The following is a 23,741-nucleotide window of genomic DNA, read 5'->3' as shown; positions in this document are numbered from 1 at the left end:
TTATATAACAAATTAATAATACAAAACTCAGACTTAATTATAAAAACAGTGACATTTGACAATTGAATTATACTCTATGAACATTTATTTATTACAAAGAAATGAATATAGTGTCAGAGGCTAGAATTCATCAGTATATGAGTTTGATCCACTGTTTTATCTATTTAACCAAAAACAACTGTTTTACTTGTTTTTCATATGATGCTATAAACACTTTAGACATTTGTTATTTAAGGATTACTAAAAATCCTTTGGATTTGCCTCAGCAGCTTCTCTTTGAAAAAATGTATTTCATTTTTCTAGTCAGTACTGTTCACAAAATTTGCTCAAATGAGTAGGATAAAGATACAATACCTTAGGAAAATCTGCACAAATTTGTGTAACTTACTACAAATATTGAATTGACATAAAAGACTGCAACTTTTACACATAAAATAAAGCTGCAAAATATAGATTCTGACATTTATTGTACTGGAACCCTTTTCTCAGATAATCTTGCTAATGCTTTAGCAAATCTGAGATCTATACCCATAGAATTTAAATTAAAAGCCATGCAAGGGCTGGCCCTGTGGTCCAGTGGTTAAAGTTCTGTGTGCTCCCCTTTGGTGGCCCAGGTTAATGGGTTCAGATCCTGGGTGTGGACCTACTCCACTCATCAGGCATGTTGTGGAGGTGTCCCATATACGAAGGGGAGAAGGACTGGCACAGTTGTTGGCTCAGGGCCAAACTTCCTCGAGCCAAAAAAGGGGAGAATTGGCAAAGGATGTTAGCTCAGAGTGGATCTTCCTCAACAAAAAAAGTTCCAAATTATATAAATACATTTTCAATCTGTGTAGTTTAAATCTAGTACATTAATTTTAGCAATCAATGTACAGTGTATCTATTCGCACTTACTGAGTGAAGTTTGTAATTGTTCATGTCTCTTCTTTGTTTTGATGATGAAGATAAATGACCCTAAATCTGAGATTTTAGGCATTTAGATAGCATTTGATTTGCTGGGGAGCTTCCAATTGTAGTGTATTTACACAGGATTTGTAAAGTCGTGGTTTCAAGTTAGTGATATTGTTTAAAATTATGCTTAAAAGATCCTAAGAGAAGTACATATTTAAAGTGATTAAAACTACATTCATACCTCCTGGCTTTTCAAGTGATATAAAACCATCATTGTATGGCAAGAATCATAGGCATGTAAAAATCCTTAAATTTATATCTTTTTATTTTGGAAGAGGTGAGATGTGAAAATAAATGACAACAATCTCTGTTTTTCTTCAATTCTCGACCTCCCTAGAAGTATAGACCATAAATAAACGTTACTTGTCCTCTCATTAATGCTTTGTCAACCCCACATCTCTTAAGCATGAATGAGAAGACGGAGCGAAGGTAAGCAAATATGGGTAATTTTTCAGAAAATGAAACCTGATTTTGGACTGTCAGTGGAAAACTGCAGTAGACAAGTTAAAAAGGAAGACTTTACCCAAGACTTCTACAATAAGAGTCAAGACTGTTGTAACAGGAGGAGCAATTGAAATCACCTCCGCTGAAACAGAAGGTGGGGGGTTATTAAGCGCTGGGTGAGCAAGTTAAAACAGACTGAAGGACAATAGGGTGGAGATGAGGTTGGTCGACTTGATTAGGCCTTGTGTGTCTGCTAACTGGCGCTATTGGAGCTAGGCTCCTACCTTCTCCCAAGACTGGGATAGGGCATGATGTTCCTTGACGCTTACATTCCGAAGGGATGGCTCCCAAGTACTTGAGAAAGACATTCCTGGGTTGTACAACTGGCAAGAGGCTAGGAGAACATTTACATCTCAAAGGTACAGAGAAAAATTTGCAGTTGCAAATTTTCTAAAGTAAATGCTCTAAGGAAAGGGAGGCCAGAGGCCTATGAAGACAGGTTTTGTCTAAAGTTTAGTCAAACTGAGGGAAACGCTAAGGCTGTCTTGGTCAGATCCAGGTCCCTCTGATTTCTTAGAGAAAAAGTGGTAGCAGAGTTGGCAAGGGTTCCTTGGAAGATTTTTCCTTTTCAAAAGCTTTTCTGCTAAGCATTTTGGTGGTTAAAGACACATTTGAATTAAAATGTTCCCTATTAAAATGGAAATACTCTCTTGGAAATTGAGCTTGTTCACAGATTAGTACTGTGAATGCCTTACATGGGATAATCAGATTGCTTTCCTTCTGGCTGAGAAATGTGCCCTGGGAATTAGTATTTTGTTGGGTGTTAAGAAGAGAGAAGAAATGTAATTGTTCTACATGATAAACTTGAAGAACATAAACCCAGAAGGATGCTACTATCAAGGACTGAGAAATTGCATTTGGACAGGACAAATTTAACTTACTATTACATTTTGCATTAGATTCTAGGAGTAGTAACTGTCATAGTTTTTATAGAAACTCATCCTTCCGTTATTTACAGAAGACTCAAGATAAAAATTAGAGTGGTGATTTATGAACTCACCCATAAATAAATGGGAGTGATTTTCATGTATTCTGTATGCAGTTATTTAATGCTTAGAGTTCTGAACCTAGAGAATGGGTAGAATCCAATAGATCACATTTAAATAACTAAAGCATGTCCAAGGAATGTAAAACCAGCAAAGTAGTGTTTCAATGACTAAGCGATGTTCTGTAAAGGGCCAGACAGTAAATATTTTAGGCTTTGCTTATTTTAAGTTTTCTGTAGCACATACTTCACTCTGTCTATATAGCTGAAATCAGCCACAGACAATAGCATAGACAGTACAGTAATGAATGGATATGGCTGTATTCCGTTACAACCTTATTTACAGAAACAGGTGGTGGGCCAGATTTGGTCCATGGGTGTAGTTTGCCAGGGCTATGACTATGTGAACATTTGCTGATGTGAAGATGGCTCTAATACGCTCAATTTTTATAGCCTACCTGAGTTGATGCTCTAGTTGCAAACATATGGTGATATGCATGGTATTAAAAAAAAGGCCAAGAACTAAGAATTTGTCAATAAACTTGAAAGTGAGAAGAGAAAGAAAGGCTCTCTAGACAGAAACTCTCTTTAGAGTTGAAAAGGGCAATTCATTAGCTGATTAGAGCTTGGCTGGCTTGAGAATAGTCAACTCCCTTTTTTGTAATTTTCTGTTCATCAATCTTGAGAAGCTTTGACCTGTGCATTAGAAGGGAGATTCCCAGGCTCAGAGCTGACACTACTTATGAAACCTGATGCTTTCCCAATTGTAAATGAATAAATTGGTAGTCCAGTATAAACAAAGGTATCCTGTGGTTTTGATTAGCTCAGTCAATCTCCAATAGTCTAATTAATTCTGGATGAATGGTTAAATTTGTTTCTGGATTTGCCTAGCTGACGCCCAGTCTTCAGATGCAGTGAAAGGCTGCCAAAAAGAACAGCCAGTGTGCAATTCCCCATCTTTCACACCTATTTGCTGTTAATATATTAGAGAGACTCTAACTCTGTAAAACTTCACAGTGAAGGCGAATACTTGGATCCCAGTTTCAGTTTTATCAGTAAGTGCAGTGCATTAAGGCAAATAGCAATCTCTTTTATCTGAATTGTTTTAATTAGGCAAACAATACTAAAGTCTTTTACAGTTTGAAATGCTCAAGTTCTCTTACACTGCATGGAGAGAATAGTTGGTTCATTTAGCTCTGTCTGACTGACTGTAATCTAAAAAATTGTGCAGTTTTTTCAATTTGTTAAAGACAGAACAAATAATGTATCATTTGATTGACTCCAACGTTAACACCCTCAAGAGAAGTTGAAGGAATGAACACAGGTTAACATTCTTTCCTTAAATTTGCAATAGCTTTTTTTTTTTTTTTTTGGAGGAAGTTTAGCCCTGAGCTAACTGCTGCCAATCCTCCTCTTTTTGCTGAGGAAGGCTGGCCTTGAGCTAACATCCATGCCCGCCTTCCTCTACTTTATATGTGGGATGCCTACCACAGCATGGCGTGCCAAGCAGTGCCGTGTCTGCACCCGGGATCCAAACCGGCATACCCTGGGCCGCCGAAGCGGAACGTGTGAGCTTAACCGCTGCACCACCGGGCCAGCCCTGCAATAGCTTTTTATCATGCCACTGAACACACTGTTAACATACAGGAAATGAGTATTGATTAGCTGATTGCCTTACCCTGACTGACAAATGAGTATTCAAGCCAACTCTTCATGCTAGATTCTCGTCTTCACATCTGTATCTAATTTCTCCTCCAAGTTTACTGCACTGAATTCCATTTATAAGTGATCATACTGAAACTTTTAAAAATTATTAAAGATAGTTCTGTATGTCACGTATTCTGTAATTTAGACATTCAGAATATATCAAATTTTCTCAAATTGTATATAGTATTTATACCAACAACAGGAAAAAGATACTTGATTACTTCAACATCTCATTGATATTTTTCATGGCTTTTTACAAGTGGAAGAGTGATTATCATTATGTTCTGTATCTTTTTTTTTTAACATGCATATATTTAAGTACAACCTCAAGGACGCTTAGTTTGTATGTAAGAGTAGAACCAAAGTGGAGTATAAACAGCCTTACGGGTCATGAGCCTGGGTTTTCCCTCTTACGCTTCAGTGATATCTATGGAAGGGAAACCAATATGATTTTACATAAACAGCAACTTTCTCAAAGTGATCATAATGTTATATTCCTAAACATGGTGGAATGGTGTGTATCTTAACCTGCAAATATTTCAATAGTTCTTCACAAGCAATAACAGCTGCATCATATTCAGAATTTGCTAACGGCCAGGCACAGTAATAAATATTTTAAAATACCAAATCTTATCTTCACAGTACTCTTAAGTACTCTTAGGTACAATCTTCACTTTAAAGATGGAAAAATTGAAACTTACAGAGTTTAAATAACTTGTCAAAAGTCTTCCAAATAGTGTGCATTGGAAATCAAACTGAGGCAGGCATCAAAGTCATCTTATTGATCTGGGTCTTACTGATGATACAATTTATGCTTTTACCCTCAAGCCTAGTTAGACTTCATTGTCAGTAGCATGTATTTTTAAAGATAATTGTTTTACAAGATATCCAAAGGTAGGATGTTTTCTCTCTTCTCACCAACTGTGATCAAGAACCTCAACTTCTTCTGTCTTTGCATTTGCCATCCTTAGTGTGTTGGGGAAAGTTCCTATCTCATCAAAAAATGGCTGGTGAAGTTTCAATTAATGATTTGCTCCTCACATAATAGCATTACAAATAGGAAACAAACTAGCACCATGATAGCATCTACCTCATAGGCGTGAAGATTCAATGAATCAGCTACTTAGAACAATGCTTGACTAACAGTAAGTGCTGAAGAAGTGCTGATAATTGTCCTTTGACTCTGGTACCACAAGGAGCAAACTACTTCTCAAGATATTTTAAACTTGGTATAATATGCCTTAAAATATTAATCTTATTATTCCAGCCTATATACCTATAATGTTAATATCATCTAGTTGTATGAACCTTTGAAGTTTTCCAAATTATATAGTTAAAATGAACTTGACCACTTTGGGTGGTCACCCACTTCTCTCTATTGGATACAATTTTTGTTAGGTCAGGTTTCATATAGAAACTAGTCTTCAAAAAAAGAATTATTTTCCAAGTCATTAGTGTCATACATATCACTGAATGAATAGGCTTATTCTTCACATATTGTAGTTTAAAATTCAACTTAATAGAATTTAGTTCAATGGGAGAAATTAAATAAAATTGAACAGAAAAGTTGAATGGTAATTGTACTGCAGTTATAAGACCACAGAAGGAATATCAAAACCGTGAATGAAAAAAAAAAAGAAAATGAGCCTCACTATTGTGAACATGTAAAACTGCTTGAAGTAGGATCAAAATACCATGCTGTCTATAATGCTGCATTGTCCTTATTACAGAGTCACAAAGAGAAGAAAAAATGAAGTTCCAATTTTGCCCAAGAACCTTTGTTTCATTGTTTTACGGAAAACCTTCTATTGAAAAGTCCTTTTTTATATCTTCCCATAACTTTTAAATCTCACCAATGACATAGGAAATGACCTTTTTGTTTTAACTGCTAAATAATTTTCTTTATGCTTCTGATTATGTCCTTCTTGTTTCTTTCAGAACTTATGGCAAAAATAATCCCATTCTCATTTGCATTCTCAGAATTTTCCTCTCTACCAGTGCCTTTTCTTCAGGATCAGCTCAGGATTCCTTTATTCTATTTCTTACCAGATGTTTCTCTTTTTAGAACTCTCCTCCTTTCTTCCCCTGTCCAATATATTAAAGGTATCTTGAAAATTTATGCATTGCTACCTCTGCTATTTCTTTACAACATGTAAACACTCTGCCTTCTCTATGTCATACTCTAGGCTTCTGCAAGGCATGTGGTTAACTTGGTCCATGAAGTGGCAGGGCAAGTTGTCTAGACCAGGCTTCATTTACCAATGGAGAAAGAAAGTTTATAGGTGAATTTACACTCTTGTTCAAGGTATAAAAAAATTTATGTTGCTTAATATTCTTCCTGACATTTGTTATCACTAGACTTTGTAATTTATGTCAATCTGAAGGATGTCTGTTAAATTTGCATCTCCCTGAAATGGTTGAGCAGTTTCTCAGGTTTTTCTTAGCCATATGGATTAATTAATTCATGCAGCATTGGTCAAGTCTTTTGTTGATGGTTCTTTGGAGTCGTTCGTCTTCTTTGTATTGATTTTTATGAAATCTTTATTAATACTGCATATGATTTCTTTGTTAGTTTTTTGGGGAGCAAATGTCTTTTCTTGGTTGGTTGCTTGCATTTTTGGTCTTTTTTGAGGAAGAGATGATCAAAATTATAATGTAGTCAAACTTATAAATCATTTCCTTTATGGTGAGTTTTTTTGCTCCTTGTTTAAGAAATCTTTTTCTACCTTAAGACTGAAGATATTCACTTATATTATGAAACATTCTTGAAAAGTCAAAGTTTAATGTTAAACTTTAACGCTTATATTTAAATACCTTCTTTGCTCTCCTTTCCTTCCTCCATCTTTGAGCTTCCCTCTAGGATAATTTTCTTTCTGCCAGAACAACAACTTTCAAAATTTGCCTCAAGACAAGTTTACTAGAGATGAACTTTCCTATTTTTTTTACCATATTTACTTTATTTTAACTTTTATGAATGTGTATAAAATTCCAAGATTGATTTTATTTTGTTTTATCGCTTCCAAGATATCATCCTTCTAGCTTCCTGTTCCTGTTTTTCCTGATAATATCAGTTACCTATCTAACTCTTCCTGACTCTGAAGGCAGATTGTATTTTTTTACTTGCATAACTTTGAGATTTCTCTTTCTATTTGAATTTCTTCAATTTCACTCTTAAGTGTGTAGATGTGGATTTTTCTAGTTTTCCATTTGCTTTGTTTGAAATTTGCTGAGCTTCTTCAACCTATTGATTGGTATCTTTCAACATTTATGGAAAGTTCTCAGCAACTATTTCTTTAAATGTTGCTTCTGCCTCATTTTCTCTGTTTTCTCTTTCTGGGAAAACCTATTTTTGTTAACCTGGCATGTATTTTCAAATCTTTGTCCTTAGGCTTTTTATTCTGTAAAGTTTCTTTTAGTATCTTTTCCAGTTTATCAGTCCTCCTTTCTGCTGTATCTAATCTGCTCTTAAGTACATCAATTTACTTCTTAATTTCAGTTATCACATTTTCTACTTATATAATTTCTACTTGACTCTATCATAAACTTATAATATTTATAGATTATAGATTTAACTTCTATGTCAAAATTTATAAACTGAATTTTATTTTCATAATCATAATAAATGTTATAATCCCATTGTGTTTATTACTATTATATGTTATTTCTGCTCATTATCATCGTCTTTTCTCTTTTTTATGCCATGTTATCCTTGATTGTTTGCTAGATATTTTATTTTAAAAATTGTTTATACCAATGATTAAATGACTAAGATGATATTATCTTACTATAGAGAGGAAGGCTTTATGTTTTATGAGACATCTAGATAAAAGTGGGCTGCAGTCCATACATTCACTTATAGAGTGAAGCACCTGAAAGCCCTAACATGGAGAGGTACTCCATATTGTACCTATGTCATGTGCCTGAAGGAACAAGAAGCCGCATAAGGGCATTTAGGCCTCTTAGTCATCTTCTCAAGATGGAAAAATTCCCAAAGCAATGTGTGACTCCAGGTGCAATTTCATCTCTCTAAGTTACACTTATCTTCAGAATGTCGGCTGGATAATTCCTTGCTGTCTTATCTCTTTCATGTTTTTAAAATATATTATTTGTGTTTAATTCAGTGTTGTTTATTTTTTGTATGTTGTTTTACTTCTTCAGTGGAAGAGTTAGTCCAAATTATCTAGTCCATTGCTATAGAAGGAAAGAAGTTTCTAGATCTCTTTTTAAATTTATTTTATTTTATAATAAAAATAATGTAAGCACACAATAATTTACAGATAAGCAATTAGTACCAAAAAGTCTAGACTTTTTGTCATTATAATTTTGCATATAACTTGGTAGTCTAAATTAGGTAAGCATTAACAATTATTTTGAAATCACCAATTTTTTTGACAAAAGATCCTATTAGAATTTCCCAGTTAGTTAAGCAGCTTGTCATTGAGTAATTGTGGGGTTTTTTTATTATAAGAATAATTAATTTATTCCAGATCATCTAGTATTTCTAAGTGTCTTATTTTGTGTGACGTCTTTCTGACTGAAGTGTTATATTATTATCTGCTTTCAATAGTAATTTCTTTAGTGGAGTAGAGAAGGGAAAAATAGATATTATTTGAAAATATTACTGATAAAATTCCTCTAGGCTTCATTCCTATAATAGAAAGTATAAGCATTATTAGGGCAATAATATTATGAGACTAGTATTTAAATAAATTTAATGAAATATTCAACATAAGTAAGTACTTAGGAACTTGAAATGATATTGGTATTTACAAGAACAGAATCCTGTTTATGATAAATTGTGTTGGTCTTATGATAAATTATGTTCTTCCCATGATTTTAGAAGAATTGATTTTCTATCAAAGTTATTAAAAATATATTTTTAAAAAATTCTTATTTTTGATTTATTCGAGGAAGATTAGCCCTGAGCTAATATCTGCCACCAGCTCACCTCTTCTTTTGCTAAGAAAGATTGGCCCTGATCTAACATCTGTGCCCATCTTCCTCTACTTAACACGTGGAATGCCTGCCACAGCATGGCTTCATGGGCAGTGCTAGGTCCATGCCTGGGATCTGAACCAGGGAACACCAGGCTGCTGAAGCAGAGTTCAAGAACTTAACCACTGTACCACCAGGCCAGCCCCTAAAATCAACTTTTTAACTGGTGTTTTACAAATATTCATAAAATTTTATTCCCTTTTTGTACTATTTAAAAATCACACACTATTTTTACTGAAGTTCCTCTTAGTATTTCCATCACCTAGTTGTTATTCAAATAAATGGTTCATGAATACCTACTTGCTGAAGTTGCAGTTGTGCTCAACTATACTCATCTCTCAGCCTCAGATTCTGCTGGAGAAGACTTACAACTTTTCATTCATTTGAAAGTAAGCTCTTAATGTTCCTCTAAGCCAAGTTGTGAAAATGAGAAAGTGCAGAAAGAGATCCACAAGGGCAAACCATTTTACTTGCCTCTTAGCTTCCTAAGTAAATCAAAAGAAAAAAGGTGGTCTGGAAATGGTATTAATAGTCTTCATAACATGAAATCAGGAAACACCACAGCTAGAGCTCTCTCTTTTTTTTTTTTCTTTAGAGGAAGATTAGCCCTGAGCTAACTGTTGCCAATCCTCCCCTTTTTGCTGAGGAAGACTGGCCCTGAGTTAACATCTGTGCCCATCTTCCTCCTCTTTATATGTGGCACCTACCACAGCATGGCTTGCCAAGCGGTGCCATATCTGCACCTGGGATCCTAACCTGTGAACCCTAGGCCGCCTAAGCGGAACGTTCGCACTTAACTGCTGCACCACCAGGCCAGCCCCTAGAACTCTGATTTCTTTCCTTGAATACTTAAGAGGGCTCAAATAGGAGGCAAAGTTTGTAGGTCAAAAGAAGTACGAAAGTGTTTCAAAAAACTCAGTGCCAACTGTTATACCTAGCCTATATGTTTTTACCTTTTATCAGGGCATCAGATGACTCTTGATATTATGTGATAGATGATTTTATTTAAAGAAGATCTTTTAAACGTGCATTATCATTGGAGCTAAAGGGATGGAAAAGCGTACTAAAATGATAGATGTTATTTGCTACAAAGCAGTTGTCTATACATAACTGGCATATGATATTTGTGGATAGAATGCTATAGAATGAAATATGTATATTTCATTAATGTACAGCTATGAAAATGTAGATTAATCATAATTGATAAAGAGTTAAATTTTCAGTATTTTTCCTTGAAACTCTTATTTCTAAACCAAAAACTACGATCACTCAAAGATACATAAACAGACACAACCAATAGCTCTTAAAATCAGTTTTAAATTGGTTTACAAATTGATTCATAGTGTTGTTTCAGATTGTTAATGCATTTCTAGACATAATCACCATTTCTCCATAAAATGAATAAATTTGATGTTTTATAAGAATTTTATTTACTAGTAAAGCATTTTATATGAAATTTAGAGTATAAGAATAAAAATGTGTAACATTTGTGATTTTGTGAGATTAAATATTTGCTCTTTAATAACTATCAGAAAGACAAGTACAGATGAGCTTGAAAGTTTTCTAAATAAAAGAAATATTGCTGCTGAATTTATTTATAAAAAAGACCACTTTATTTTGAGAAGTAACAAGTGAACATAATTGGTTTTGGGTATGTAGCTCTATATAATACATTAGGGAAGATGTAAAACCTGTAGTATGAAATATGCAGGAAAAAATTCTAAAGGGTTTTCAAAATATAGATCATTGTTGAATAATACATACTACTGATACAATTTAAAAAATCATTTTAAAATGTGCTCTCCAAATTAAAGAATAAGTTTTTTCTGTGCATGTTAATATTCCCTGGGTGAATAGCAATTCTTGTTTCTAATTATGCATCCTCTAAAAAAATTACATTTTAGAAAATGTCCCCTGTAATGTTATGCCACATATCAGCATTTATTCTAAGATGTTCATATTATCTAATTAGCATTGTAATGTATAACTACCAAAAGCACAACTAATTTGAATGGCCTGGGACCTAATACCAGATGTAGGAGGTTAGTGAAGAGATCCCAAGGTGGCTTAGTAGCAGTGGTATTTCTAAATGTCAGAATAGCCAATGCTAACACACTGTGTTTAGAACCAGATGTCCCATTATCTCTTACACGATTTTATGAGGAACCAGACGGTGAAATTCAGGAATGTTAATGGAAAATTATTAATAATTCTTATGTGATACTCTACATGATGTTATTACTTCTGTAATACTCTCTTCTGGTAAGTTTGTAATATTAAAAAGCACCATGAACACCACGTCTTCAAATTTCAAACTTTTCCTATGCATATTTGGTCAAACATATGTAAATATAAATGTATAGAACAGAATGAGTATTAAAGAAAAGCAGATCGAAAATATTACCTATGTTCTTATTACTCAGGAAACATTGAAATAAAATGTGAATATTGGATAAATGTTATTAGGGAACACTAAACTATCAATGCAAGGACTGAATAGGGTTCTTATTACCCGTTTCTATCATTGTTTTCAGTAATGTAATGACCAAAACAATAAAGTTGAGCTGGGTCTCTCTCATAGGGTGTTTCAATTTCAAACATGTGCCTACCCCCTTGTTTGACAACACAAAACAATAGTGACTTAACTATGGCTTTTAGATTTAGAAACCAGATTTTCTATAACAGAATTTAAGGGCCAGTCTATTTTGGTTGATTTTCATCAGATAATGGTATGGCAGCCAACGGTCCATGACAACAGAAATCACTTAACATTAACACTTAACACGTGCATGTGGGGGATTATACGTTCAATCTTGACCTTCTGATACAAAGATGTGTGGTATTTTTGAAATTACAATTTGTGGTGGTACCAAAAACTGAAAGAAGTGTTTATTGAATAGTTATAAAATTTATTTGATTGGCATTTCTCTTCCTCCTCAAGATGAAGACACATTTCAGAAAAAGAGAAAGGAAGGTAGAATGGTGAAGGGGAAGGAGGGGAGCCTGTGGAGGAGATAGCAATGATTGCACCTGATTATATTTATTAAAAATTAAAAGCCAACAACTTTCTTTACTCAAACCCCATGAAAAATATCATCAACCACAAGAAAGGAACAAAGGACAATTATTGTCCCTCTAATCCCATGGAAATTTAGTTGGAACAGGAATTGTGATATTTCTAACCTGGCTAAGACTGAACAAGTCAAAATGCAAGACTCAGTCACACTGTAGAAAAGATAGAGTCTGAAAGTCAGCTGAAAACTAAAGGGCCATTTTCACATTGATGAAAACTGCTAGGATTATCTCACTCATCTCTCATGAAAATGGACCACGGCAGAGTTGTTAATTCCCATAGTTGATAAGGATTGTCTGAAAACAGAAAGGGGAAGCCAGATTCAGATTACAAATGGTATTTTCTGTTTCGGCATAATTATTAGGAGAAATGTGTTCAATGGTTAGTTAAAAAACTAATATTCAACTATAAAATTTAAGGATCAGGAAGGGACTGTACTGTACCAACTCTGTCTGATAAAGGCAGCTGTCAGAGTTTCACTTAATTGTGCTTGGTTGGTGAACATCAGTTTTTCCTCCTTCACCTTCCCAAATAAATCTTATTCCTTTAGAGTCAATTTATGTTTCCCAGCATAATGAGGCATTTTACCCATTCAGCTATGCTAGTGTTCTCTGAAGCCAGCCAGCAATGATGTCACCTCACCTATAATATAAATCTATCAGTGAATAAACAAAATAATTTTTATTTCAATGCCGATGACACATTGCATGTCAATTTGGCAGTTAAATAATTTATCTCTCTTTTGGGTGCAATCTGCCAGGCTTATTATAACTCTACCTCTGATATTCATTTCATGTTTAATAGTTCTTTGCCTCGTGAGAATGCTTGTCAATCAATTAAATTGAAATGTCATTCTGACCTTTTATTGGAAACAATTTCTTTTTTTTATTCCATCACAAGCTTTTTTTCCATTTTATTCAAATTAAAAGCCTTAATTACTAGTATTCAGAAACTTTATACTAATTAACCTTACAAAACTACGTGCTCATCAACACTACTGACACTTTCTCTTTACAGAGGTTATCCAGCTGAGTCTGCCTGAAGATCAGAAACTAAGCGTTACAGCAGCAACCGTGGGACAAAGTGCTGTGCTGAGCTGTGCCATTCAGGGAGCCCTGAGACCCCCCATCATTTGGAAAAGGAACAATATCATTCTAAACAATTTAGACTTGGAAGACATCAATGTGAGTACATAAATAGGTGCTGTTTTATGATTTGTGTGTTTGATGTGATAAATTCGAGCCTTTGTGGAGTCTAAGGAGCTTAATGAATATTGGATGTAGAGTAGAAGAGAATTATTGAAACATTGGCATATCCATCCTGTTGACTGGAAGGAGCATTATGGATCGTTTGAAATTAGCCAAATCACTTGTATGGGCGCGATAAGAAGATTATGTAGCACTGTGTTTGTTGGATCACACTGAGTTGAAACACAAAGGTCTGACTGTCAAAATTTTTATAATTACCAGCAATTAATCCCTATGTATTTGCTGTTACAACTGAGCAACAGACTACAGTTTGTGAAGTGTTAAAGTGGGTAAAAGCAGTTTTTGCTTCAAATACTTCATGTTTATTAGAAACGGTAAATATTAATCAAACAAATAAATGGCTTATTTTTGTGGAATGAATGAACATGTTTCTCCACTCAGGTTCACTCCTAGAGCTTCAGAATCTAAACTCAGTTCAACAAGGTGCAGCTCTAAAGGTGAAATGAAAACAGAACAAACTCCAGCGTATTCATCTGTTCCTTTTATGCTATCTGTTTAAAGTGAACATCCTCCTAGATCATGAAAAGAAGTAAAAATCATGTGTTATGGCATGTCCATGGAAATGAGGTGGGGCGGTCTTTTGCTTTAGTGATTTTGGGGTTTTATAACCTCTTTGTACATAAATTTCAGTATTTTTTATCATCGCTCAAGAAAGCTATCATCCATCCACTTGTTCTTTGCTGCTTCATAAAGAACCTTTAAAACGCAGGGCTGAGGGAGTCACTCCTATGTGTTGCATCTTGCTAATAATGTCGTTTAAAGTCTTCAAATAATTCAAAAACAGAAAGCTTCTCCAATTTTAATTTTTTTTATTTTGATAAAATTTTCCTAAATTTGCATCTGAGAACTTATCCCAGAGACTCTATGTAGAATAATGTTTAATTCTCTAAGATATTAAGGACATTGTGCCATAGAACAGCTATAATCTCAGGAGCATTCGAGATTCTTTGAGAGGTATGGCCCTAGACAAAATCATCCTGGGTTTGTTTTATGGATTATTATGTTACATTTTATCATTTATTTTCTACTCCATCCTTACATTCAAGCTTTCCATTATTATTTTCAAGAAGCCCATATAGTCTATGGTGCTGTGGTTTGAATATCTCAAAATAAGCTAAGGTGAATTGTTTTCAAGAATAAGGAAGAACATACTATAAGTGATATTCTGTGGACAATTTGCAAAAGTAGACACATTCTTGTACATAGATCTTGTAATTTATTTTGCTTACTTCCTAATGCTTGACTTTGTTCTACATACTGGAAATTATTAGAAAAATTATTATAGATAAGTTAGGTCTCTAAAATATACGTAAATAGTAACTAAATTGTGGCATCAGTAAACTGATTTTTATTGGATGAAGTTATTTTGAACACATTTCATGGAGCAGATAAATTTTAAGAATTTTAAAGAAAGTTTAATTTCACTTCAAGCTATATTTAATTAAGTTGAACAAGCATTCATAATCTATAGTGTACACATGACTACCAGCCTTTCAAATAGAACCACAGGGAATATCCAAAGACATCTTCTTTTTTTTGAGGAAGATTAGCCCTGAGCTAACATCCGCCGCCAGCCCTCCACTTTTTGCTGAGGAAGATTGTCCCTGAGCTAACATCTGTGCCCATCTTCCTCTATTTTATATGTGGGATGCCTGCCACAGAATGGCCTGATAAGCGGTGCATATATCCACACCTGGCATCTGAACCGGTGAACCACAGGCTGCTGAAGTGGAATAGTGCATGAGCTCAACCACTGCCCCACCGGGCGGGCCCTCAAAGATATCTTTGAAAGAAAGGATATTTATTCAATTTCCCAGCGTACTCCTGGTGTTTCCATTTAAGTACTATGACATCAACTGTCAAATTATCAAGATACATTTAAATGCATTTACCAATATAACCAAAATATGAATTAAAAATTTGTAAAATATCACTTTTGTATTTTGTTTTATACTTATTCCTGCTTAAGGTCTGCTAAAACAAGGACTTTACCATGTACATAAACAAAATATATGTGTGTAGTTAACCACATATATAGAGACAGTATATATACATATCCACTATACTATATAGTGTAGTATATATACATATGCACATGTAGTCAGTGTCATCTCTAGTGGACATCTGATGTATTTTCTGTTTACGCAACATATTTTGAACACTCCTTCAAATATTTTGGCAGTGCTTTGATTTTTGCTTCCCCAAGGTGACAACCAAAAATCTTACTTAATTGGCCTTCTTTGCAGTTAGGGAGCAGAAATGTGAATAGGGCTCTAACAAAGAAATTGCTGAACAAGACTTCATTTCATAAGCAAGAACAAGGAAATGCAGGCACTGTATAGAATTCACTCTCCCCATCCATCCTTCCTGGTGAGTCCTGTGGCAGCAGGATCCTATTTTCAAAGACATAGTGATCAAAGCTCTGGAGTTGGTTAGTGTCCAGCTTCAATGGGGTCTTCAATCAGCTGGTCTCAAAACGTGGCTTGTGCATCTTTCCTGGCTTCTCATTCTCCAAGACAGATGCTCTGCTCTCCTGGATATTCTATGACTTTCCTAATATTTTTATTAAATTCTTTTCCTGCTTAAAACTAGCTATAGTGGATTCTATCGTTTGCCATTAAGAATGTTGTCTAATTAATGTTTTGGATGTTAAGAAACACCTATAATTATGTATCTTTAAAGTGTATTTTTCACCGTTAGAGATGGATTTCTGATGTGTGAAAGATCAGGATGATCTTACTATAGTAGAATACATTCTCACCTTGTTTACAAGCAAAGAAAACTTTCAAAAAGTTCAGATATTGGTGAATTTTTATACCCTTTTGGTATGTTATCTATTTTCACTTAAGTGGATTTAATTCCCATTAAATTATGTAAAGTTAAAATTATAAATGCCTTTCATGTCAAAGGGAATGAGTGACAATTTGCAATATTCTTTCTGATTCTTTAATATATATTAGGGTTTAGTATACATTTCTTAGTCGATACATGAATACATTCTGATTATAAAAGATTAAAATAATATAGATGTATTATATCACAAAGCATACATCCCCTCACCTTTTATATCCACTTACTTCCATTCCCAAGTGTAGAAGAAATCCTGTGAGTACACTTTTAAATCCCCACGTGCATTGCAAATATAATGTTATTTATGTAATAGAATAGATTCATATTATGTCTCATTATCTCACTACCTCATTATTTCATTAGCCCTAAAAACAACTGCATGAAGCATTTACACATGTGGGGACTTATGCTAAGAGAGCCATTCACCCAAGGTTGGTGAGCTAAGAAGTGGTACAGCTGGGATGCTTACATGGCCTGGTGGACTCTGCATCATGAATGTAACCGTTGCATGGAAGTGAGATGTTCTGTGGTTTTCTTTGCCCTTTGGAAAATGTATCCCAAATAATTCTGGTCCCCATATATTACAGGTGGATTTGATACACTCTGCTGTTATATGTGGGCCTGATTGATATTCAATTGCTGTTTGAAACCTTTCATTTTGCCTGTCTTCTGTTTTGTCCCAAATGAACAAAAAGATACCACTGAACTGCGGGCAGCAGTATGGCACAGTGGCTTGCAACATGGACGGGGGATTCACACTCTCTGGGCTCGAATTAATTCTGAGTCCCTTGGGAGTGATGTGTCCTCAAGCAAGATATTTAATCTACTTTATGCCCTAGCTCCTTTATCTGTAAATTGAATATAACAATAGAATGAACTCATTTTTGTATAAGAACTAATGAGATTAAGCATTTTAAAGCTGGTAACACTCTATGAGGCCCATTGTAAATGTTCAATTAAACTAGGTATTTTGTTTTCTCTTCTCTCTCCTCCTCCTCCTTCCGGTCTTCCTCTTTCTTCTCTTCCTCTTAATAAAGGGTTTCAAGGAGCAAAGTTCTAAAACATTCCTAAAACAATAGGAATTCAATGTTAAGATATTGTTAAGCTAATGTTAAGTCCCAAGGGACTTTGGGAACTCACAGGAAGTGCTGCAACCAAATTTTATCCAATTATAGCCACTGAAATTGAAAGATTTGTTTCTATTCAATTCAGGTTTAGGAATCATGCTGACTTATCTTCCTAGCAATCTGGTATTAATCCCTGCTCTAAAGATATGCCATTAAATTCACTCAGCTGCTATGCATTCATTCATTCATTTTCCTTTGTATGTGAGTCCTCAGTCCTCTTTCCACCCAAATTACTGATAAAGATAATTGGCTTATTTTGATCATCCTGTTTTAGGTGAAACTTGGCACACAAACTGCAATTCTGATATCACTGTGATTGAACCTGAGTCCTAATCCTGGTCTGATCAGGTATGACCAGGGATGCAGATGAGGAGCTCAGACTTATGGAATATGACTCTCCTATTGAACTTACTGCTCTCCAGCTGTTGCCTGGTTTGCAAGTTCCCTTTGTTAGGGAAGCTGAATTAAGGATGATGAGGCAAGCGTAGAGACAAAGATAGAGATTTGAGAGAAACAGGAGGCAGAAAATAGAATTGGTGAACAGGATTGGCAGTCAGGAGTGAAGGAAGGAGAGGAGTTGAAATACAGCACTGTTTTGGATGTGTTGACTTTACCAAAACAATTTTCAGTAAGCGTTTGGATAGCAAATTTTTTGTTTTCATCTGGAAGAAATGAGGTATAAAAATCCTAGTCATTATTGTTTATATCTTATTTATAATATCTGTAGTTTTTCACCATTCCTTAAGTTATGTTATAATCTGGTCTATATTCAACATTGAAATCAAATTATGTCATACCAACCTAGATTCCAATCCTAGTTTTGCCAGTTATTAGCTATGTGATTACAATGAATTGATTGAAGCAGTTTAAGCTTTAGTCTCTTTGTCTATAAAAGGAGAGATTATCATAAAATTCAATGAAACATACTAAATGTGCAATAAAATATTATTTCTTTTATCACTGTTGGTAGCTTGATTCAATATGGCATTGCTGATTATATTTAATAACAAATGAAAAGCCCGTAAAAATATTATTTCTTTGAAAATAAGCTGATTTAATTTATATTATTTTGGCTTTTAACAACGTTACAGGTAGATTTGCTAGACAAAATACAGAACTCCCAGGTAAATTTGAATTTCAGATATACAATAAACAATTTGTTATTATAGGTATGTACCAAATGTTAAATAGGTTACACTTACAGAATCATTACTTATAAAAATCATTCTTTATGTCTGAAATTCAACTTTAATTGAGTGTCATATTTAATTTGCTAAATCTGGCACTCTATATACCTGAAACTCAAATTGGTTTGAATACTACATTAGGCCACTTTCTTACAAATGATATTGTGGCTTTTATCACCAAGATTAAAAATTTGGACTACTAATGGTTCATGTGAATTTAAACCCTTGGCTTTGTAGATTCCTATTGTTTTCTTGTTCTTAGTGTTTGTTCCATGATTTTTGTTTTCTACATCCATCTAAACTGTGCTAGTAATTGTGTCCAGCACTGGGTAGAAGAGACTGGCGAAAATACTGGATTAAATGAGCAAAAGTTTATTCTTTCACAAAATACACTGTCCAGAGCTGGTATGACTGCTCCATGAAACATCTGGAACTCAATCTCCTATCTTTTTTTTTGGCATTCCAAGAGCATGGTTTTCGTCTTCAAGGTCATCTCAGAGTTCAAGAGGGCCATTGGAGCTCCAGCCACTAATCTATATTCCATCAATCTGTAATCCAGGCTCACAGCAGTACAAAGCAAGTGAAAGATAAATGGCACTTATTCCTGGAAGTCCCACAACTGTTCATAGGTGGCTGATGTGCAGTAACTGCAGTAACTGTACTAGGGAGGCTGGTAAACACAATCGTTCAGCCAGGCATCCTGCTCAGCCTTCTGTTACAAAGGAGGAACAGGAGAGCCATCTCTACTTCTCCATACAAGGCAATCTAAGCAGATAGAAGGTGTCTTACTGCATGCTTTTTTTTTGCCTTTCTGCATTGATTGAATATGATTATTCACCTGAACTCAAATCTGAGCAACTCTGCACACCATTTTTGTTCCTTCGGTAGTTATATCAGCCTTCAATTTATTTCTTTGATTGTTTTGCTTTGCTTTTATAGGCCTTTCCATAAATATTCTACCAACTGTTTTTTTCTTTTCCTTCAGTCTGATGATGTTTCCTTCTGCTCCTTCTTAAGATGGTTCTATCCCTCTAGCTTATTTGAAGTGATTCTTCTCATGTCCAGTTGATCTCCATTTAAAGCTAAGGATTCTGTTGAAAAAAAAATCACTCATAGAAAATAAAACAATTGAAACGATTCTTTAAATTCAAATCAGAATCCAACTGCAGGTGTGGCAGCTCGCCATGTTACTAGGTTTTTTAAAATGCTAGATTTTCTAGCGCACAGCTGACAAAGCAAACACTGGGAGATAACGTATCAAAGCATAATAAATAAAATTTTCCTTATATGTCTGGATTTTTAAAGCCATTAAGGCTTAATATAGAATATTATACCTTTTTCTGATAAAAAAAGTTTCAGGAAATGTACTGTACTTCAAATTTAGAAGTAAAATCCCCAAGTCATAAAGGAACGATTTAGTAGAAGAGAATTCTGGCTTTGTCACTCAACTTGAATATTTAAAGCAGTGTAAAACTATAAATGTATGAATTTTACATTTTTTTCTTTTTATACTTTTTAACTTTTTTTTAAAGTTAACTTTTTTTACTTTTCCCCTTACGTGTATGAAAGACCTCATATGTAAGAAAGGGGCATTTTTACCCTTTAGGCTGTTCAACTGTAACAGATCCCAAATAATATATCACCAATAAAAATAACTTAGCAAGATTTCATTTTAACTTTTTAGAAACCTACAGTGTTGTCTTTTAATATGGGACATAGAGTATGCTGTCCAAACTAGTTATTTAAAAATAAGGCTATTGACCTTTATTCTTCTCTAGACTATAAACAATCCATTTCTCTTTCTCCCTCAGCTAAAAATGTCTGTAAAATAATACATCATTCATCATGTAATTTTTATCAGTAATTCATTTTTAATATAAGCCTGGGGCTATTGCGGCTCTTAAAATCCAGTGGAATCAGAGAATATTTATGATTCAAAATCTTTCAAGCCAGATAAAGCAGGAAGCATTGGCATGGCCAAGGAAATTGAATTTCTTCCACAAATATAAAACATGCAACATGCATTCATTTTTCACCTAAATATATGTCATATAGTTACAATACTAGTTGCTAAATTGGTGAAATTGCATGTGGTCATAAATGGTGCCTAAGAGTGAGCTGCTTTAAAGTGAATATTATCCCTAAGTTACTTTTTTCTTCTGATATAACAGAGCACTGCCTATTACAATTTACTTCTCAAAAACGTCTTAAAATTGGTAATTTAAAAATTGTCTGTTTGTTTTTAGACTCCACATGTAAGTGAGATCATACAGTATTTTTCTTTCTCTGTTGGCCTTATTTTGCTTAGTGTAATGTCTTCAAGGTCCATCCATGTTGTCACAAACGACAGTATTTCCTTGATTTTTACAGCTGAATAATATTATGTTATACATCCATACACACACACATACATATACATATCTATACCACAATTTCTTAGTCCTTTCATGCGTCAGTGGACACTTCGGTTGTTTACATGTCTTGGCTATTGTAATCAATGCTGCTATGAACATGGAGGTGCAGATACCTTTTAGAGTTAGCGTTTTTATTTCCTTTGGATGTATTCCCAGAAGTGAAATTGCTGGATCATATGGCAGTTCTATTTTTAATTTTTTGAGGATCCTCTAAAATGTTTTCCGTAGTGGCTGTACCAATTTACAATCCCCCAATAGTGCACAAGGGTTCCTCTTCTCCTCATCCATACCAGCATTTGTAATCTCTTGTGTTTTTGATGATGGCCATTCTAATAGGCATGAATTGATATCTCATTGTGGTCTTAATTTGCATTTCCCTAATGACTAGTGATATTGAGCATTTTTTTTTCGTGTACTTGTTGGCCCTTCATATATCTTCTTTGGAGAAATGTCTATTCAGATCCTTTGCCCATTTTTACATTGGGTTATTTGGCATTTTTACTATAGAGTTATTTTAGTTTTTAATGTATTTTGGATATTAAACACCCTTGTCAGATATATGTTTTGCAAATACTTTTTTCCCATTCCACAGGTTGTGTTTCTACTTTGTTTATGCTTTCTTTTGCTGTGCAGGAGCTTTTTACTTTGATGTAGGCCCACTTGTTTATTCTTGATATTGTTGCTTGTGCTTTAGGTGTGATTTCAAAATATCATTACTAAGAAGCACGTCAAGGAACTTTGTTCCTAAGTTTTCTTCTAGGAGTTTCATGAGTTCAGATCTTACATTTAAGTCTGTAATCCATTTCCAGTTAATTTTTGTGAGTGGTGTAAGACCTGGGTCCAGATTCATTCTTTTACATGTGGATATCCAATTATTCTAGCACCATTTATTGAAGAGACCATCTTTTCTCCATTGAGTATTCTTGGCTGCTTTGTCAAACATTAGTTGACGATATCTTTTCTTCTTATTTTTTAATTTTAGTTTCAGGGTTTAAAATTTTGGAAGATCATGTTATTTAAATAAGTTTATGAGGAATATTAATATGGAAATATGGCTTTGCTATGATTTTTATTTTACTGAGAATCTTGTCTAAATAACTATCTAGATCCTTAAATTGATGAAGCATGTTTTTTCAAGTTTTTTTCATCATGTCTTTGAAGCCATGCTTTCAATTACTATCTTTAAGCTGATACATTCCAAGTTATACGTCTACTTGAAATTTCTCTTCTGAGTACCATTTTCTTTATTTGAATGTGCAAAATTCAAAGTAGTATCTTTCTTCTAAAACCTAGAACATTTGCAGTGTTTTGTATTCCATGTAAACACAGCCATAAAACTGAGTCCTCTTAGAGTTCTCTCTTAATTTATTCCTCAAATTTAATCTGTCACAAAACTTTGATAATTTGGCTTTTTAATTTATTTTAAAGCCATTTGGCCATCTCATTTCTACTATGGCAGCTTTAGTTTAAGCTCTTATAATTTCTCACCTTCAAACTTTATCCTTGTCTGCTGAGACTGCCCCTTCACTTTAAACTTGCACTTCATATTACAGCCAGATAGATCTTCACAAAATTTACATCTGGCCATTTCATTTTCCTTTTTAAGACCCTTTAATGGCTTCTTGTAGCTTGCAGGAAGAAAGAAAAGATTAAAATTCTTTAGCATATTCTAGGAATTTCTCTACTAATTCTTCCTATTGTTCACCCACATTCACTCTTTACACAAACTCTCCAAAACACTAGATGTTCTTTGTATTGTGTTATTACTATCAACCTGGAACACATTCTTCTCTCTACTGGGAAACCTTCTCTTGTCCCTTTCGTCTACCTAAGTCCAGTGTGTCCTTTAAAAATAAATAGCCATGTATTATGTTTAAACTTGACTTTTTTTAAAGTTTTATGTCCAGTAACTACAGTATTTGTTATATCACAATAAAACTATTAATATTCTTGCCTTTCTTCTCTGGACTAGAAACTCAGAGCACAAGGACTTTTACCTATTCAACTTTGTATTATGATATTAGCACTGTACTGTCACATAGGAGCGACTCAGTTTTTAAATGCTCAAGTAACAAATGACAGTGATATTCCTTATATTCGCAATTATGCACTATTGAGTTTATTCATGGACTTTTTATACTTAAAATCTTGCTAGGGATTTTATTTATTTACTGTAGCCACATACAGGATTATCAATCAACTGATGTTTATTGGCAATCAATCATTTAAGCCTAGCATAGCTCAACAATTTCTAGATTCAATTTCTTTAATAACATTTCTCATTAAGCATATCGATTTTTTTACTACAGCTTCAATTTAATCTTGTATCATATGCAATAAGGTGGACAAGAAAAAGATGAGGGCCAGCCCGATGGCACAGCAGTTAAGTGCACACGTTCCATTCGGCAGCCCGGGGTTCCCTGATTGGGATCCCGGGTGCAGACATGGCACCACTTGTCAAGGCATGCTGTGGTAGGTGTCCCACATATAAAGTGGAGGAAGATGTGCACAGATGTTAGCTCAGGACCAGTCTTCATCACCAAAAATAGGAGGATTAGCGGCAGATGTTAGCTCAGGGCTAATCTTCCTCAAAAAAACAAAAAAAAGAAAAAAATGAGACGGGAAATGCATATTTGGTCATAGTTTAATCTTTATGCATTCAGTAAATATTGATTTAACT

At 34.3% G+C, this 23,741-nt stretch overlaps 1 protein-coding gene across 1 annotated transcript in view; it reads left to right on the top strand.

The window, feature by feature from the left end:
• The window catches only part of FSTL5 (follistatin like 5), a 710,646-nt gene that overhangs the window by 466,387 nt on the left and 220,518 nt on the right, over positions 1-23,741 (top strand). Inside the window, exon 7 of the mRNA XM_046657076.1 lies at positions 13,233-13,399. Within this exon, the coding sequence (XP_046513032.1) occupies positions 13,233-13,399 (167 nt within the window). The remainder of the gene's footprint in view (positions 1-13,232; positions 13,400-23,741) is intronic.

This window comes from Equus quagga, chromosome 3 (genome assembly GCF_021613505.1).
Source record: "Equus quagga isolate Etosha38 chromosome 3, UCLA_HA_Equagga_1.0, whole genome shotgun sequence".
Taxonomy (NCBI): Eukaryota; Metazoa; Chordata; class Mammalia; order Perissodactyla; family Equidae; genus Equus; species Equus quagga.
Note: the sequence above shows the minus strand (reverse complement) of the source record. Positions and strands in the feature narration are given on the sequence as shown.